Raw genomic sequence first — 18,979 nt, forward strand, 5'->3', positions numbered from 1 at the left:
CGAGGTATTCACCATAAATAGGCCCGGGTTGTTTGTTCAGATATCTATTTTCCCCTCAGCTGTACAAGTTGTTTTCTTTGTCTTTTATCATTTCATGCTCTGAATGACAGGAAGGGGAGAGGAAAGAGGAAGCGATAAGAGGTTAAACTTGGACGTTTCTTTCCCAGAGTGGAGACTGGGCAGCGACGCAGAGAAGAGTGGGTGTAATGGCTTTGCTTACGCATTGACTGCCAGAAACAGACTTATTCCATGACAACTTCCAGGAAAATGGAAAGAGGATATTTGTAATGTCTTTTGCATCATGTCCTTGACACACATGCAGTCGTGCCTACGTTTTTCTGTGTAACAGGAACGGACTCTTTGTTTTTTACATTCATTTTAAGATTTTGTTTTTTTCATTGACGTAGAAGGGAATGAATGAAACATCTGAGTTATTGTTACAAATCCCAGCAGGTGCTGAGTCATGAAGACGTATTGAGATCTTAAAAACACTAATCAAATCAAAATAGATGAGAATGAAAAAATGTTTCCTTATTTGTGATATATATAAAAGTAAAAATATTCAGAGCTGTGATACTCTCCTTCTTTTACTTATTTGTAGTCATAATAACCATCATTATCATTATCTAAATGATTATCTGTGTTTCTGTGTTTGGAATCATTCCTGGTGGAGTAAGTGTACGAAGGGTAAATTGTGTTCAGGAAGTTTAAAAGACGAGATGAGAAGAAGAAGAACAAGAAGAACAAGAACAAGACTTGACTTCATCGCCGAACTCTTCCAGTCAGGATATTTTGGACCATCACAGGCGTCATCGCTGCAGTTGGTCTGTGTGTGAGAGTGTATTTGTCTATGTGTACATCACAGCTGAGAAGACGGGCCAGTTTCCGGTCTCAACAAGCTGAGTGTGTGTGTGTGTGTGTGTGTGTGTGTGTGTGTGTGTGTGTGTGTGTGTGTGTGTGTGTGTGTGTGTGTGTGTGTGTATTAGAACAATGGATGACAGTTGTCCCATTTTTGCGGAAGCAGAAGCAGTGATTTAGAGAGTCATAGAGGGATGAGGGATGAGAGCGAGAGAGAGAGAGAGAGACAGAGAGAGAGAGAGAGAGAGAGAGAGAGAGAGAGAGAGAGAGAGCACTGTGACTGTATAGTGGAAGTTATCATTTTTGTATGATTCTTCCAACACTTTTGACGATACCAGTCTGTCAGCAGATCAACCATCACATTATCCTAAAACATCATTACATCTATAAATATCACTTATTACTTAAACAGAACAGTTACTCAACTGCAGGAGTAACTGTCGCCTCACAGCAGGAGGTCCAGACCCAGGTTTGGTCTGGGGCCCTTTCTGTGTGGAGTTTGTATGTTAACTCCACACCTGTGTGCGTTTTCTGTGGGTTCTTTGGATTCCACCCAAAAGTTAGTTGAATTGGAGACTCCATCCAACCTCAGCAAAACTAGGATCTGAACTGAGAACCCTCTGACTGTGAGGGCATTGAGAGGGAATTGTTGTTTGTGTGTTAGTCCAACATGCATCACACCAAAGAAACATAGACTTTTCTCTCAGGACTTTTTGGTACTGCTGTACCCCGACTTCTTCTTCTTCTTCTTCTTCTTCTTCTTCTTCTTCTTCTTCTTCTTCTTCTTCTTCTTCTTCTTCTTCTTCTTCTTCTTCTTCTTCTCTTATTTGCTGACAAACAAGAGAATTTCGTGGCTGAGACCTAAAGAGTCTACTGGTTGACAAATGCCATTCGCCCTTGCTCAGTGGGGAAAGCTGCATGTTTGGAGCCCCTTCAGAATGTGTCTATCCAGCACAAATCGCGCATTAGAAAAACAGTTGCTGCAGGGCCAACCACAAGCATCCGGGCAAAATCCCTGGGTTTGTCGAAAGGCTCCTTCTCATGCTCTCTCTGTCCCCCACTATCTGCCGCTCTCTTCCTCTCCGTCGTCTTGGAGAGCTGTAACAGATGGGGAGACCAATGTCAGCATATCCAGTTGGATCAGCTGACGGATATGCATCCTCTGTTTCCGTTCCTGACAGTGCGTGTGTGTGTGTGTGTGTGTGTGTGTGTGTGTGTGTGTGTGTGTGTGTGTGTGTGTGTGTGTGTGTGTGTGTGTGTGTGTGTGTGTGTGGAGGAGAAAACTGAAGGGAATAGCATGCATACAGTAATGTTGACAAAGCATCTCTGTTTTCATGGTGAAGCCACCTGAACAGGAAGAGAGCGACAGAGTGCTGAGGCGGGGGATTTCAGTCACTTCTTCATCATCGGTGATTATTTGGTACAACTTCGCCCACTGGATCGTTTAATGGAGAAGAGCCTTGTGATTAAAGAAGCATTACAATCAATAAAGTTGTTTTCAGACGCGAGCTCCAGAACATTTCTGGACCATTTGGTTTGGACTTTCTCCGAGGTGGCCTTTCACATACGAACAACGCAGCAGGAGATTGTCCGGGTCAGATACGTTCCTGACAACAGGGAATTGTCAGAAACATTCGAGCCAGGAGTTGCATCTGCAGGAATCACATTTTTATCTACAGCACATCGACACCGGCGTCGACCCTTACCGCCAAAAGCTCTCGAATCTCGTTGTCTTTCCATGTTACCATTTTCGTCTTCTACGTGTATGGCACCTCTTTTTCATCCTGAGATTCTTTTTGTTTACAAGTTCACGAATGCATCCACTCACTTGCTGTGAACATTTTCCTACTGTATTCTCACTTGTTTGCCTCACCTGTTTATTTTCTAGACATTTTACTAGGACGGTAAGAAAAGTTCCAGAAAAGGTCAAGAGATACCGACTTGTACGGAAGTTTCAGGAAAATGATCGGACTTCAGTGCCCGTCTGAAAGCAGCTTGACATAACCCCTCTTTTAAGACTGGCTTCAAAAACAAACTTTAAATTGAAACTTTTCTGAAGTTTGTTGAGACCTCACATTTAAGAACTCATCTCTCGTGAAAGTGGAAGAAAGATGTAGAGAAACAGAAAGTTTGGGGAAATAATAAAAAGGAAATATATACATATACACATTTGTGAATGCATAGAAAAGAGAAAATACTGGAAGATAAGGTAGAAGATACAGAAGGATAAGAGCAGAGAGGAACAAAAACAGATAGAGGGGTAGACGTTGGGGAGAAAATGATGAGGAGAAAGCAATAAGACAGAGAGGGAGGTTATAGCAGGCTGGAAACTGAGAGACGGACAGGAAGGGAGAGTAAAGAAAGACGGAATTGAGGAAAGGGAGACGAGTAACAGATGAGAGAATGTGTCCCAGTTCCTGGGTGTGTGCGTGTTGTTCTGCACGTGTGTGTGTGTGTGTGTGTGTGTGTGTCTGCTAGAGTGGTTTGTGTTGCATGGATCTTGGCTGCTGTCAGGCTAGGGGACTCCCAGAGGAAGCTAGTCCTTGTTCAGTTTACAGTGAATGATTCCCTTCCTGCCCTGCACAGCCCTGCAGGCCAACGGCCAACCAGGCTTGTGTGTGTGTGTGTGTGTGTCCTTGTGTTGTATTGGTTCATGTGGTCTGGTGAACAGAAGGAGAGAGAACCTCCTGTAAATGAGAGGTTGTGTAATTTTTTTGTTTGTTTGACCTTTCGAACAGACCTGGGCCTTTTCGAGGAAGAACTATTTTCTTAAAATTCTTCTTTCTTTTAAACAAGCCAATGTTCTAAAGATGAATTTCACAACTATTCCTTCCAATGGGTTCAAATTGTTAGTTTTTAAGAGAGTAAAAGTAAAAATAGGATTAATAGCAAGCTGAAGGTGGTAGATGAACTAAGACCTTTTACTAGAAAAAGATTATGTGTCAAGCTTTGCATTTATGCGGCAAAAAAGAATGATCAGAAAATGAGATAGAACATCGAAAGCAAAACTCATCATGCAGAATGTCAATGTTTTAATATCCTAGCTGTTTAAGATGATAATAATTGTTTTATATCTTTAAAAGGAACCAGGGTTTAGTACAATTAAATGTTGGATCATTTGTAGCGGAAGAACACAGAAGTATTGCTTAATTTGTAACAGTAATTTTTCACACTCTTCTTACTCGGAAAAAGTAACAATCCTCCTGCGCTGATCGCTGCCAACGCTGTTTAAAATCCCACAATAATATGAAACTTTGTTGGAGCCATGAATCAGCTCCGCTCCTCCCAAACATCTCAAACCACGTTCCAGAGTTTCTTCCAGGATCTTTTTCCTGGCACAGCCGCCTCTAAAACAACGTTTCAGGCCGATGTTCTGTTTCAGCCGTTTGACATTAAATTTGGATTAGAAGAAGAATGTCGCTGCTTCCAAAAATGTAGTGAAAAATGCTCGATTGGGGTGAAAGGAGTTCTTTTCGCTGGTATCGTCTGTCACAACTTTATGGTCACAATCATTTCAGCTGGAGAGCAGGAGGTATTCACTGAAGCTGGTGGATGGAGGATGAATGAATAGCCAGGCAAAATGAACATCTGCTCAGGGGCCAATCACAGGCCCCCAAATGACCCCGGTGATTTTTGCAAAATTTTAAATCACGAAACTAATGAAAACTAGATTTATTTTATTCTGATTAAAGGTTCAGTAAAAGCTCTCGATTTCTATATCTGAAGTATTTCATGTGTCGGATTTACAAGTTGAAATTGAAGGTTGTGAAAACTTCTCCTAAAAGAGTGTCATCAACAGTGTCTCACCAGCTATAGGCTAAGTACTAGGTGATCTTTTTATTGGGTTTTATCAAACTCCATTACCCATAAGCCCTAGATGTTTGTCAGGTAAACGTCACAGCTCGGTACAAGAGGCCAGACCATGAACATTTAGTTCAGATGTGTGTGTACAGCAGTGACATAAGCAACCTGCTGCTGCCATGCCTGTAGTTTCTTACTGTGAGTTGTAGTTTTCTCTTGACTCACAAAGTGACCACGTTTAAATCATGTTTAACATCATTAAGGTTTTACTTTCTCATGGCGACTGCTGCAGTGCATGTTACCCAGAAGAAGACAAAAGACATGTCAAATAAGTTAGGCTCCTAAATCAGCCATGCTGCACATACGTTGTTCTTAAAGGATATTAGAGTCTTCAACTTGATTGATAACTTCACAAAACAGTCCTGCACAAGACTGCTGAACACTATAATAATTTGAGTGGTTGACAAACTGTGTCTCAGTATTGAAATCTGTCATGTTCAGGAAATTGACACTGACACATTTGTTAGTTACATAACCTTCTCTTTAATAAAGAAATTTACATTGTTTACATTATTTAAATTGCAATTTCTTAATGTTATGCCTTATTTGTATTTATTTTATTTATTTGCTGATTCTGTACTATATGAGGACCTGGTTTAAGTAATAATACATTTTTGAAGATTTTATATTATATTTTATATTTAAAAAAATAATGTCAGGTTATAAACGTAACCCTAAGAATCATGTTTTGATTATTTGTGTTTGTTTATTTATCTCATGTTTTTTATTTACATGGAATGGTATAGTATAGTATTCCACTTTTAACCATAGACATGTGTGTCTCTCATGTAAAGATGGTCAAACATATACACTTGATGTGTGGTTTCTACCTTTTTTCACGTGTGATTTATTCAGAATGGGATGGGGGGGGGGGACTTAATAATAAACCGAGACTTACACAGTGCCAGCCTGAGTGACAACACTACTGAACCTAAAGCTATGCTGCCATCTAGTGGTCAAACACTATTTTCAAGGTTTTGTGTCCAAAGGAGTAACATAAACATCTGGTAAACATCTGTAAGAGTGTTAATTTACTATTAGAACCAGATGTTTATATGCTCTGTCAGAAACACACAAATAAATATTCATTTAATTGTATGAATGTACAAGGATCAAAGAACAATAATCACAGTCTATAGGTCGAGCAAATCAAACAGTTTATTTGTTCACAGATAATGATGCATATTTTTTTTTTTTTAACATTGTCTTGAGAAAAGGTGATTGCATTACCTTAATATATATATATGTACAAATTATTCTTCAAATATTCATGACAATGTTCAGTGAGATTAAAACTTAGCAATAGCAGCAACATGTTATATATAAATATTCACAATAGTAATTCAACCCAGTATAATGTCACAGCAACATGTGTTTCCTCCATAGACTGTAAAGATGGACGCTCCCCAGAAGTGAGGCCAAAGCCACCTGATGGCTGGCTGCAGTATAAAGGTCATAAACCTGCTTCTCCATGTTAAAGGATGGGATGAGGGTCCAAAGTACATGTTATATTAATTATGTTTAAGAAATGGACATTCTTGAAACTGATATACATTTTTCTTAAAGATGGTTTCTGTCATTTTAGGTAGTTATTATCACACTGATGTATGTGCAACTGCTCATTTCCCCAGTAAGTTTAGTTCTAATTATCCTATGCTATATAAACGGTGTGTAACGTCATGATTGACAGCTGAGACTGACTTATGGTTGGTTTAGCGTGTGTATCACTTCCAATTCTGTATACGTCTGTAACTGGGAAAATGTAGCTTTATTTCTGGATAGTGGGGGAGGTGTAGATGCATTGTCCATCTGCACACAGTCTATGATCCCAACAAAATGCAGAGCAATAGATAAACTTGTGGAAACATCTGTTTTGGACGATGATGCCTAGTGAAGGATAGTTTGTGTAACTTCTGTAGATCACGACAGAAAGTTCAACTCAACAATAAGTTCACTGACAACTGAAACAAAGTCTTCACATTTGCTTTGCTACACTTGCAGACTGTCAGATGACCTCGGCACATAGGAACAATAATAATAATAATAATATAATGTTGTCATGTCTAATGATGCTACAAACAAGTGTGGTGCTGCTTTCAGGACGTTAACGGGTTTAACACTTTGCGAGGACACTGATAATAGAAATTTTAGTCTTGAAGTTTCTCATATTGAGTGAGGAATCTATTTTTGTCTGATTTCATAAAATGAGCTTTTAGAGATGCTAACGTTCCACAGAAGTGGTTATAGAAACAGGCTCTAGCAAATTACAAGGCCCAACTGCAATTGGCCTACTGGAATAATTCAAAAACTATGTGCTTTGTTTACTTGAGTTTGAAGCCAAATTGTGGATATCTTTATTTTTCCTGTTTTAATGTTTATTTTATACCAGACACAACCAACTGTGGAACTAAGTAGAAGTGGTGCATCGCTGTCTCCCAGCAGTGGTATTTCATACCAGGGTTCAAAGTAAACACTCATCTATTAGGACTGACATGCACTGATATCACAAACATGTTCTGTCTGCTGTGAGTGGGTGTATATGTGCTCATAGTCAGAAAATATTAGGCATATATAACCATGTATAAACTCTTTACATGAAGCAGAATAGTCAGATCATATGCATCCTGCTTAAATAAGTGGAAAACACTAATTTATAGGTTATTTAAATGGAAACAAACTGTAGAAACAGTATTATGTGTTTGCCTCAGGCTTCCCCAGCCTCACATAACATTTCACTATAAATGTGCATGTTGAGCGTGTCCACGTTTCCTGTACCGTCTTGCTTTACATGTTGCCTGCAGCCCTCGGCAGGAAAAAGATGGCCTTCTGACCTCGGTGTGTGTCCGGTCCCGCTTTGGGTCGGCCACTTCTCTTCAGCGCGACATACCAGTTGTACTTCTGAGAGCAATACGTGTTGTAGTGGTTTTCTTCATACTTCTCCAGGAAGTAACACTCGTCGTTCACTGCTTGCTGAGACAAGACAATGAAATGGGATTTGTTTATAGGCAAACACACAGCAACAGGAGAGTAAAGAGAGATGTACACTGAGAAGTGCTGGATAGAGATAAGAATTTACATTAGAACATTGAGACAATACTGATTTCATTATTTTAATGCAAAAATTTGACCCTAATAAAATTTGGATTAAGTGGTTCTTTTTTCAACATTTAATATGTGACCAGAATTTGAATTTTCATCTTCAACCATATGGAACATTTTCGGACCTAATGTTTAACAAGTGACTGTTACCATCTGGTTATTGTGATATTAATTAGTATAAACAAGATATAAACAAAGATTTAGAAAAAAAGCCACATTTCAGATGTACTGCAATAAAAAGAACATCAAATCATTCAGTGTCTCAGATTTTGCCAGCTGAACAAAACAAAACAATAAAATTGTTCTGCTCAGTTTTTCCCCTCAAATAAATCTTCTTTCCAGCCAAATATCTGTGAGTGTTTTCACTCTTCAATTCTTTTTATGGAGTTAAATAATGGTCATTAATATTTAGAGTTTCTGAAATTATTTTCATGGATAATTTGTTGAAAGAAAATATGTATTTGAAAACATGTCATGTACAATATTCATCCCTTCAACGACTTCAGCTGCTTTTTCTTACAAACTGAAGATTTACAGTTTTAGCTTCAACTTTTGCAGAAAGCAACAATTCTACCATGATTTCTTTCGAAAAAAATACTCAATTGTTCACCTTATGTTGCTGGGACTTTCCAGTGTTTTGCAAAAAAACCTAAACTGTTTCAAAACTACATGAATTTGTGAGTTTAAATTGAAGTACAATTTAAACTCATAGACTGTACAATTTAAATACAGTCTATGGTTTAAACCATTACTGACAAACTAGAAAATATTACATGACTAAATGAAAATAGCTTTGGATAAAAAGGCTCCTGAAACTATTAGTCACAAAGAGAAATAGGGTCTCATGTCATTAATGCCATGTTTGACACTTGGTCTTTCCATCCGAAAATGAGGTTTCAAACCACAAAATGTAAAAACTCACAGATCCATAGAGGTGTCCGTTTTGGTTCATAGCCAGGTACCTTTCTGTCACCTCCCCCTTGATGACCACCACTCCCACACTCACAGCCTTCAGCCTGAGGATGTCTGCAACACAAACGTACCACACTGCTCAATATTTAATGACACACAACAACATAAATCCATTTTAACCATCGTTTTTATCCTGAGATAGATATTTCAGGTCCTGTGCACACACAGTGAGCAGCCTACTCATGATTAAACTCACTGAGCAGCTTTACCAGAACCACTGGGTTCAAATGCCTTGCTCAAGAGTATAAACAGTTCTTTAAAGTAATTTCCTGATTCATGAGCCTTCGCTTTCTTCCATTTTTACTAACTTCATACCTCTTCTCTTTTGTTTCTCATTATTTTAACAACCATGAAGACCTTTAGCCATCAAGTTTTAAAAGTCAAAATAATTAACAGTAGTATGAAACATTATGTGGACTTAATCCTTTTCGATTTTAAAGACATATCCTACATATCCTGAACTAAAACAGCAAATCAAAAAGAAGAGGAAAAGTCGATTTCTTCCTCACCATAGGTGTCATTTTCCTGCCTCCCACCACTCACGGTGCCATCAGGTAAAATCCTCAGGTGAAAGCCTCCGTTCTGGCAGTAGAGCCTGGCCAGTGTCCGGGGCTCCTGCCTGGACCGATCCAGAGACGTGGATCTGAACGACAGCACAGTGACGTCTCCCTCAGTCATCCTTCACGGGGTTTGAGGCCTGGACGAAGCAGAGCGATTTGTCCCTGTGCCTGCAAGTACAGAGATCCACAGTGTTTGTGTTACCTGGGCTGTGTTTGGGACTCAAGAGAGAACAGGAAGGGGAGGATAACACCGCCTTTATGAGGAGATAACTACGGGAAATGATTCACTCCCCTGCCTCTCTCAGATACATTCCCCTCTAACCCTCTTTCTATCCCTCTGTTTTTTGTCTGTCAGCCTTTTAAAGCATTCTCGTTTTTTCTAAATGAAGTGATCGGATCTGGACGGAGGCCGGGCCGAGCCGACACATGCCCAAACTTGTTCCCTCACAGAACATCACTGAGATTCTTTCTTTGTGAAAATAATTTCCAGATGACTTTCACCTTAAACCGGTGCGAGGTCAGACAACAGTACAAACAAATGTTTTTTACTCCCTCCCGGGAAATGTTGCAAGACCTGCAACAGCCTCACAACTAAAGGCAACAGTTTAACTCATGACATTTTAATCCACCAGTGAAACAAAAGAGCCATTTTCTTGATAGTGTTTGAAGTAAAACCACTTTGTATTAACACCCTACGTTCAGTTGGCTTCACCCCTGCATTTTTCTAACAGCAGCCACGTGAAATCCAGCCAGCTCCATCTTCCTTACCCCCAAACTGAATTCTTCCTCAAAACAAACAAGCCCATTTTAAAGCCACGAAATCAGTGTAATCTCTCGCCTGTGTCCTGCAGGGTGGAGATCCCAGAACAATAGTAGCTGTCATCCAATTGAAAAGCAGCAGAGAAGGACGCACTCAGCGGTGGTAACGTAAAAATCTGCTCTATTTTATCATTAGTAGCTGGAGGTAGAGTGGAGCTGTTGTAGCCAAGCTGGCCCACATCTGGAATGTCTTGGAGAGGTACGAGAAATAGAGGCAGCGAGAGGGAGAGCGAAAAACAGAGCGGTGCAAAGCCACAGGAGGAATGTGAGGCCTTCCCACTCACAGCCGGTTCTCCTGAGATCGGGACCTGGAGATGGATGTCGTGTTACGGGACATGAGAGCCACACTGGTCCGCGGGGACCTTTGGACAGATGTGGTGGTGAGAGTGACGTCAAAGGTTCGAGCGGTGGTTCAGTCAGAGTGCAGAAGCGTGGGAGGAGAGGCTGAACCTGTTTGTTGTTCTTCTAGCGAACATCTGAAAGTGATGTTGACTTACCAAAAGCATGGCTACCTTTGACCCTTAACCCGCCTTAACATACAAAAGCACACAAAAAGCCAGATCAAGTTAAGATAGGTTAATATGAGATGAGACGAGATAGAAGATGAAATAAGATGAGACGAGATGAGACAAGACAAGATAGAGGATGAAATGAGACAAAACGAAATCGACGATAAAGGATTGAAAATAAGAAATGGACGAAATGGATGAAAGATGATAAGATAAAATGAGGTGAGACAGATGATAAACGATACACGATAGATGATTATATGAGACGGGACAGACAATAGCCGATGAGATGAGATGAGATGAAACGAGATGGGACTAGATGAGACAAGATAGAAGACAGGCAATAAAATGACATGAGATTGGCGATAAACGATACACAATAGATGATGAGATAAGATAGACGATAGACAATAGACAATAGACAATAAGATGAGACAAGATGAAATGAGATTAGACCGAAGACAAAAGAAGATGAGATGAGATGAGAGGAGATGAGACAGGATAGACGATAGGCGATAAAATGAGATGAGATAGACAATAGATATATAAGATATAAAAGAATATATACATTGTAACAAGATTGCACAATTGTACAGAAAGAAAACGAGCATTAGACAGTTAAATGAAAATCAATTCCTCAACATTAAGTAAGAGTGTTATCAACTTGCTTTCCTGTCATATTTAACCATCTGTCAGTGAATAAGTCAAAGTGATATACCCCTTTACTAGATTCTCGCACAAACAGCACGTACCTGTGGGAAAGTCAAGGGACAGTGGCCCAGATGAGCCAGCATCTCCTCCTCTTCACGTCCTATTAACTGAGGTTTGGGTGAAACCAGCCTATGAGGCCTCTAGAGCCACACACCTTCTTCCTCTTGTTGCCACTAGAGAAGTGTCTGGACTCCAGGGAGTTGAGTACGTACTCCTATATCTGCTCTCCACCCGCCCCCCCCTCACCTCACCATCCTTCCAACAACGTCAGAGGAGACGTTTTAACGGGCCAACGTCAGGGCCAAAATTACCGCGCTGGAATTGAGAGAGAGAGGGAGACGGAGTGACGAGCGTGTCCACGCCATGGCAGCCTGGAAATGAGCGGGGCAGCCTGTCTGACTGAGCACTGACACATTCTGACACCGGTGTCCTCCTGGAGACACCGGTGAGCAACACTATACAAACATTTGTCATAGACACAACAAGAACGACTTCGGTTCCCAGAAGGAATCTTACATAACGTCCACGCTGCTGAAACGCAAGCCAGGTCTCAAAGGTAGAGTGAGGTCACATCGTTGGAATTGCTTCACGTTCCTGCAAACGTAAAAACACCTAAATAAATAAACATTTGACCACAAATAATCTCGGAAAAAGGAAACGTCCTCAGTGAATAATGCAGGTAGGACTCGTGAAGTAAGGAGAAGGTGGCACAGTCAGTTTTCTGGTTTAAAAACATTGACGGGTTTTCAGTTAAGTGTCTCTCTGACTCTCAGATTCCTGGTTTGTAACCAGAGCCTTCGACAGGAGTGAGCAAACAGCAGCAGTGACACCGGTCTCCATCTGTAAACATGTACTGCCCTGGGGTTTTAGACTACAGGGATGTCATCTATATCTCGGTGTGTTTCTGAGTGAATGAACTGGGTTGAAAAAATTCTTATTTAAATATGTATTGTGACATTTCTCAATGTGGTGGAAATGGTTTCTAAGAACACAGCGAGCCCAGAATCTATTTTTGCACACTCCCACTGTCTGTGTCACACTCGCATGACAATAAACAGCAGCAGTGTGGCAGGCCGGCTGGATTATTCCGAGTGGCTGCCTTGTGTCGAGCTCCTCTCCAGGCTTTGTCCTCTAAAGGACATCTGGATTTTAAAATCCTGCAGCCGCTCTACGTTTTACAATCACGAGACTGTGATGTAGAACGGAAAAAAAAGAGTGAGAGCTCGACCAGAGAGTGGAGACACTGACCTACTTTTCTCTCACCTGTACAGCACTGGTGTAGAAAGTGCTGCTTTACCTCAGTTTACCAGAAGATGGTAGAATAGATCTACTATCTAAAAAAAAAACTGTGCAAGTGCCTCTGTGGTACATCACCTCATAAATTCTCACTTTCAAATGTGAAAGTGTAAAATTCACTGTTGATGGACGAATTTCTGGCCTCTCAACATGTGAAAATGGGTTCGTGAGACACCAACTAATCAGGTGATGAAATACATTTAGAATGTAATTTGTGGATGATGTTTAGACCTAGATTTGTACATAATTTTTTCAGCAGAGCTCATATAATATTTCCTTATAAAAAAGCAAGGCAAACAGTTGCCTATTTACACATCCATGTGTGGTGATAAATAATGGTTCTTTAGGGTAAAGTGTTTGAATTCACATGAATAATTCCCTGGAACTAATAAAGGCTTATCTTATCTTATCTTATCTTATCTTATCTTATCTTATCTTATCTTATCTTATTTTATCTTGTCTTAACTTAGAAGTTTAAAGTTGACAGGTGAGTTTCTCTCCAGCTCATTAAGCTCAAAATTGGACTAAACCAAGTTATACTGAGGAGAGGGGTGGTTTTCTTAAGAATGGTTTAGTTTCTTGTCTTCTGTCATTTGAATTTGTTGTGTCTTCCATTTTATGTTGTATTTCATTAATGAAATATAATCATGCTTTATATTCTGGCACTTAATTATCGTATTGATATAAATACTCTGTGGACTAATCACATGGGCCACCTCTGCTGTGAATATAATGGTGGGGACCATGGTTGTATATATGTAGAGTGGTGGACACATGTTTCAGATGAACAGCATGTTGCCAAATGAGTTCAAGAATTATGTCCTCCAACTTTGCATCTTCCTACTTTGTAAGTACTGTCCTCACTGAAATCTGATATTTCCCATCACTACTTAGTCTAAATCCATCGTCCTCAAACACGATCATATTGTCACAAAGCTTTATTTGCTAAGTGCATTTGGACACAAGAAATCTGACTCCAGTGTCCAGTGCCTCTCAGTGTACAGGACTGACCCCCACCCCTACAATGGTTGTATTCATTGCCATGAAAGGATATTGTGCTCAGAAATTAGTGTCAACCAGACAGTGGGCGACCAGTGTCCTGATTTTATCACCGCTGACCGATTCTGCTTCAGTGCTTTGTGAAGAGAGACGGCCTCTGACTCTCCATGCTGGAAAAACTGGCTGAGAATATAACACTATGAGGCCGGGGGTTTCTGAGGACATGACATAAATCATCTACAATACATGAGCTTGTACAGGAAGGGGTTTGTGTGACGGCTAAACCTGCGTTTGAGGCCTTTTGGAGAAAAGAACAGAAGTATGCTTTCTGTACCTACATGTCATGTGTTCTTAAGGCTTAAGCATTTGATTTAACTTGTCATAATGTTATGTTTTACTATTGTCAAAGAACAGTTATCACCTTTTAACGCTGGTTACTGTATTTGAAATGGGACCCAATGTTAAAACTCAGCGTGTCTTTTCCTGCAAGTGTAAATCGGTTAATTCTCTTTTCTCAGCTATCAGCTACCTAGACTATTTACACCACCAACACCAGCATACTGTGACTTCCTGTTGGTCTTTGTGCACCATAGTGTGGCAGACGGAGAAATGAGCAAGCTGTGGTCTGGCAAAGGAAGCAGCGTGTCCGACCCGAGCTGTTTTCACTTCATAACCACAAATGCAAACTGTGCCCATGTGTCCCTCACGTGCCTGCAGAGTTTAAAAAACTGGAGGTGTCAGCTTCTTAATGGTAAGAAGCAGAGACCATAGAAAGAGTCAATACTGTAGAGTCAATTCAACACAGGCCAACTTAATCTAAATATTTTGTAATAAATGACCCTAAATCATCTTTGATCATTTTTAACATCAGATGATAGTGCAGGAGCTTCACACACCACCTGACCTAAGAAACAGTTTTTATCACCAGGCCATCAGGCTTCTAAACTCAATTCACATCCAACAATCCTCTGCACATCTGTCTACCTGCCTGCTTGCACTGTTTTGCTCACTCACCTCTGGATAATGTTCAGTGACCTATACATACATGTATGTCAACAAGTTTACACCCTTTCACCTTGGTTTGACCGCTGCATCCTTTAATGTATAGTTTTATATTTGACTTTTTTACACTGAGCTCTTGTGTAATTGTAATTATTGCTGTAATTGCACTGCTGAGCTGACCTGTTCTTATCGACCAACACTTTCCATGATGGCACTGTTGACCCTGTGTTAACTTACATATGACAAATAAAACTTGAACTATAGTACAGTCATCTTTTCAAGTGTCCCAGTGAGATGTGATAGGGAAACCGAAGCAGCTAAAATGGAATTCCATTATACATTTTATTATCTACAGTTTTATAGTTTTTCTTTTGGATGAACCTCAAGAAAACTCCAAATGGACCAAAATTCGTTTTTCTAAATGTTGCTGGGCACCATCCTACCAACAGAGGGCGTCAGAGAGTTTGGGTTTTTAATCTTAATCCAAGGCAGATCCAGCTCTGCAGAATTTCCCCGCGCTGTCCGAAATGACGTCAGCGTCTTCTCCCACCAATCAGGCCTGCTGCGTGCAAAGATCGTCTGTGTTCAGGAAGATACAACTCCACACGCGCACACACACACACCCTTTAAACCATCAAGATGACATTTAATGAAATAAGAGTCTTAATCTCTGCTTGACTGACACAATGCCTGCAGTCTAACTTTCTCTCTTGTTCCACATCAACTCCACATGCACACAAATTTATGAGCTGACTAGACATACTTTATGTACTCATATATATGGGGAGCTGTTGTGTTTAAGAAGCTGAATCTGTATCTCTATGTGCTTCATATCTGAGCAGCTACACCCTCCTCCTATAAAAGGCCCTTGAAGTCTTAAATGCCAAGCAGACACAGTCTAGTGACCCAATTCAATGGAACATGCAACAAGGCCACAAAGTGGAAAAGTGGTAAATACAATAATGACATTAAGCGGGAAATTGTTCTGTGATCATTAAGTTTACTGTGAGGCTCAACAGCAAATTAAAGCGCAGTGACTGACAACTTAAGCAGACAAAACTAACAGCCTTGAGGTCTGTAGTGGTTTTTCACAGTTTTTGGTCACAGTGGTAGAAGACCACCTGATTGCACACGGCCATATTGTTGGTCAGAATTCCTGTAGTTACAAATGAACTGGCATCGCCTGAAAGTCCCAAATTTGTTCATAACAGATTCCAGGATAGTGAGAGCTGCAAAGGATGGATTGTCTGATGGCACACACCTCATAAATAACTCTGGACCTTTGTTACATGTCATCCCTGTTGTGTTTTTTTAAAGTGTGGTAGCGAGGTGTCACTGAAACATTGGCTCAACTAATAGTGGGTCAGTCTCCGCTGTCAGTTGTGATGTTTCACCCCGTTTTTATAGCATAACAAGCTAATACCAAACTTACTGGGAAAATGAAAAATCGGACATACATCAGTGTGACAGAAGCCGTCTTTGAGGAAAAATGTATTTGACATGTACTTTAACTTTTTAGTTTGGTCCATGTACCATCCACTAATGCCGCGTAATATTACACCTCGGAGCTCGGCCATCAGAATGACGTCACAGCGTTCTGCTTGCACAGGAAAATGTTTTACGTTAGCCAGCTAGCCATTGTTAGCAAAAACAGTTCATAATAACGCAACATTTCACGCATACCAACACTTCGGTAAAACGTCAACAGGCAGTAATTGGACAGTACTATGTGTACGACACATTTAACGACAGACGTGCTACTAAAGACTAAAAACTACAGCTTCCACTACTGTTGATATACAGAACAGCCATCTTTGATGATCTTTGTGGTGAGGTTCCTCTGAGTCGAAATTGCGACTTGAGGGGGCTTTTTAAGTTGAAACTTCCGACTCAAGGGTCGGTAATTCCTAGCTCCGAGGTTTAATGGAACATAGAGGAGGTGGGACTTATGACCTGTACTGCAGCGAGTCACTAGGTGGCGATCAAGAGGCTTTGGCTTCACTTTAGAAGAGCTGTCATGTCGTCCATCTTCTTGTAAAGTGGTCAATGAATGAGTTGAACCCAAACTCTTTTCTCGCAACGAGTGAGCCATCTTTGATTTTTCTCTCCATCTGTGCTGTGGAGCGGCTCAGTGCAGGCCCGCCCCCCGGAGGGTTCAACTCTCCGGTGTGGCCACCTGATTGGCTGAGAGAGCCGTCCGTTAGCGGCTTATCCTTGTCCGGGTAGGTTGGTTACGTTGTGCGGCAGCGCCGAGCTGAGCGGGGCTTGTGGTGGGGGACGGCAGTGCGTTTAAAAAACCGCCCAGGGGAGACACCGCGTTTACGAGCCCGGAGTTCTGTGTGTGTTTTCCGCGGACTGCCTCCCTCCCTCCCTCCCTCCGCGGCCCCGGTTCACTCCGTCCGGTGCGGGATGAGCTGGTCGAGAGGAACACGGCAGCACCGGTTCACCTGAAGCAAGTGGACCCTTCTCCGGTTTTTTAACCCCAACAAACATGCGCGGACCTTTTTTCATCTCATTTGACTGGAAGCCGTGTGGGGACCGTTTCTCTGGAGGACTTTGAAACCACAGGAAAGCTGCTTTTCTCTCGCTGTGTTGTTTACATGCTGGGATAGGATTTCCCATCATTTCCAGCAGCAGCGGCAGCAGCTCAGGGTTTCTTCCTCTTCCTCCTCCTCCTCCTCCTCCACCTCCTCCTCTTGCTCCTCTGCCTCCTCCTCGGATCCTCCAGGTCGTGCGGAGGCCGGTGCTGGTGCAGCTGGTGCCGGGCTGAGAAGATGGGACTACCTGCCCTGGAGTTCAGTGACTGCTACCTGGACAGTCCTCAGTTCCGGGAGAGACTCAAGTCCCACGAGCTGGAGCTGGACAAGACCAACAAGTTCATCAAGGAGCTGATCAAAGATGGGAAAGCTCTCATCCAGGCGCTGAAATGTAAGTCTCCTCTCAGTCCCCTCCCGAGGACATTTAGCAGCATGAACACTGACCTTGTGGGGACCGACATGCCATGTCTTGAGGTCCTGGTTCAGGTTTGGGATGGGTTGGTTCTGGTGAAGCTTGGAGACACTGTTTTGATTAGGCTGTTTGCAATGAATGGAAGTCAGTGAGAAATCCCAACGAGGATAGCTGCTGATAAAGGGTGTGACAGCCAGAGGGTCCAAGCTGTTCAATGGCTGGTCAACGACTTGATTCAAACCATTATGAATGGAAACCTGCACAGGTGTTAAGTTTACAAGAGGGGACCATGGCTGTATCTCAATTCGGGGGCCGCATCCTTCAGAGGCTGAATTTGAAGACCAATTGCATCACAGCGGTGCGACTAGAGTCTAGAATGTCCCAATTCAAATGCTCCTTCAATTGCCGCCAAAAAAATGGGTATGGTTGGTTGATGGCAGCAGTGAAAACGTTGGAAAGAATTTATCTTTAGAGGTTCAGTGTGTGGGATTTAGTGACATCTCACCTCATCCTCCCCTTCCAAACAGGAGAGAGAACCTGTCATTAAAAACTCAAAAGGTGTTTAGTTTGTCCAGTTTGGGCTACTGTAAAAAACATGGCGGCCTCCGTAGAGAGGACCCGCTCCTGATGTAAATATAAAGTATTCAAATATAAAGGGCCCATTCTAGAGTAAAGTAAACCACTTGTACAATTTATATGGAAAACACTAGTGAAAGCATCACCGGGATTATTTCATATTCAATTTCTGCCAATAGATCCATTTCACCCAAATCTTACACGCTGGACCTTTTTAAATGTAAGTGCTCAATCCAACAGCTGACGTTACCCGTGTTCAAAAAACATTGTTTCAGTGTTTTCGAACAACCAAATGACTTTCGGTCCATAGCAGCTGTTGCTAGGCGACGGCAGTAAGGCCCGGACAAAATGCAAAAGAGTTGATATTTTTAGCTTTTTAAAATCCTGCTTTGAAGGCAACATAGACAACAGGTTCCCACCAGACTAAATCAGAAAACATGTAAACAGTGCCGATTGGACCTTGTATGAGATTGTCTAAAGAAATGGTGTTGATTACTCCTAATATTCAATAGTAACAGCTTGATATTTGATATCAGCTACGTGTTTAAGTGTAAAATCTCTCTCTTGATTTTGTTCAACAAATGAGCAGAGATAGAATTTGTGTCTTTTGACTTTTCAGTAACACAACTTGCAGGTGTTTAAACTCTATTTGCGTAAGTGTGTGTGTGTACGTGCAGCACTGTACATACACACCCCTGACACTGCTGATAGTGTTGTGTTATGGTAGCTAATGTGTTATTTACACAGCTCGAATCCAGATAGGAACAA

The 18,979-nt window shown here is 41.4% G+C and overlaps 2 protein-coding genes and 1 long non-coding RNA gene across 5 annotated transcripts in view; 1 reads left to right on the forward strand and 2 right to left on the reverse strand.

The window, feature by feature from the left end:
- Nucleotides 1-3,866: 3,866 nt before the first annotated feature.
- Nucleotides 3,867-15,590, reverse strand: LOC117774934. The gene is made up of 5 exons (XR_004616137.1): nucleotides 15,580-15,590; nucleotides 15,389-15,391; nucleotides 5,596-6,121; nucleotides 5,125-5,127; nucleotides 3,867-4,830 (listed from the first exon to the last, which is right to left on the reverse strand). It is a non-coding gene; the product is annotated as an uncharacterized LOC117774934 (long non-coding RNA).
- Nucleotides 6,131-11,570, reverse strand: LOC117774933 (putative fibroblast growth factor 1). 3 transcript variants are annotated; one of them, XM_034607663.1, is made up of 4 exons: nucleotides 11,431-11,570; nucleotides 9,300-9,518; nucleotides 8,741-8,844; nucleotides 6,131-7,689 (listed from the first exon to the last, which is right to left on the reverse strand). In XM_034607663.1, the coding sequence occupies exons 2-4, from the start codon at nucleotides 9,466-9,468 to the stop codon at nucleotides 7,504-7,506; spliced, it is 459 nt and encodes a 152-aa protein (XP_034463554.1). In that variant the 5' UTR covers nucleotides 9,469-9,518; nucleotides 11,431-11,570; the 3' UTR covers nucleotides 6,131-7,503. The 3 variants fall into 3 exon arrangements, with proteins under 3 accessions (XP_034463554.1, XP_034463555.1, XP_034463553.1); XM_034607664.1 differs by lacking the exon at nucleotides 11,431-11,570 and adding an exon at nucleotides 10,454-11,069; XM_034607662.1 differs by lacking the exon at nucleotides 11,431-11,570 and adding an exon at nucleotides 10,189-10,447.
- A 1,317-nt stretch (nucleotides 15,591-16,907) lies between the features above and the next one.
- The window catches only part of LOC117774937 (rho GTPase-activating protein 26-like), a 79,423-nt gene continuing 77,351 nt past the window's right edge, over nucleotides 16,908-18,979 (forward strand). The window contains exon 1 of the mRNA XM_034607667.1: nucleotides 16,908-17,614. Coding sequence (XP_034463558.1) covers nucleotides 17,461-17,614 — 154 coding nt within the window. The 5' untranslated portion in view covers nucleotides 16,908-17,460. The remainder of the gene's footprint in view (nucleotides 17,615-18,979) is intronic.

The sequence above is a fragment of the Hippoglossus hippoglossus genome, chromosome 14 (genome assembly GCF_009819705.1).
Source record: "Hippoglossus hippoglossus isolate fHipHip1 chromosome 14, fHipHip1.pri, whole genome shotgun sequence".
Classification (NCBI taxonomy): Eukaryota; Metazoa; Chordata; class Actinopteri; order Pleuronectiformes; family Pleuronectidae; genus Hippoglossus; species Hippoglossus hippoglossus.

Excerpts from the sequence above, each read along its gene's own strand:
- LOC117774933 (XM_034607663.1), bottom strand. The coding sequence starts at position 9,468 with ATGACTGAGGGAGACGTCACTGTGCTGTCGTTCAGATCCACGTCTCTG. Across the intron at positions 8,845-9,299 it reads GCAGGAAAATGACACCTATG|ACATCCTCAGGCTGAAGGCT; the intron begins GTGAGGAAGAAA and ends TTTGTGTTGCAG. Across the intron at positions 7,690-8,740 it reads ACGGACACCTCTATGGATCT|CAAGCAGTGAACGACGAGTG; the intron begins GTGAGTTTTTAC and ends GTCTTGTCTCAG.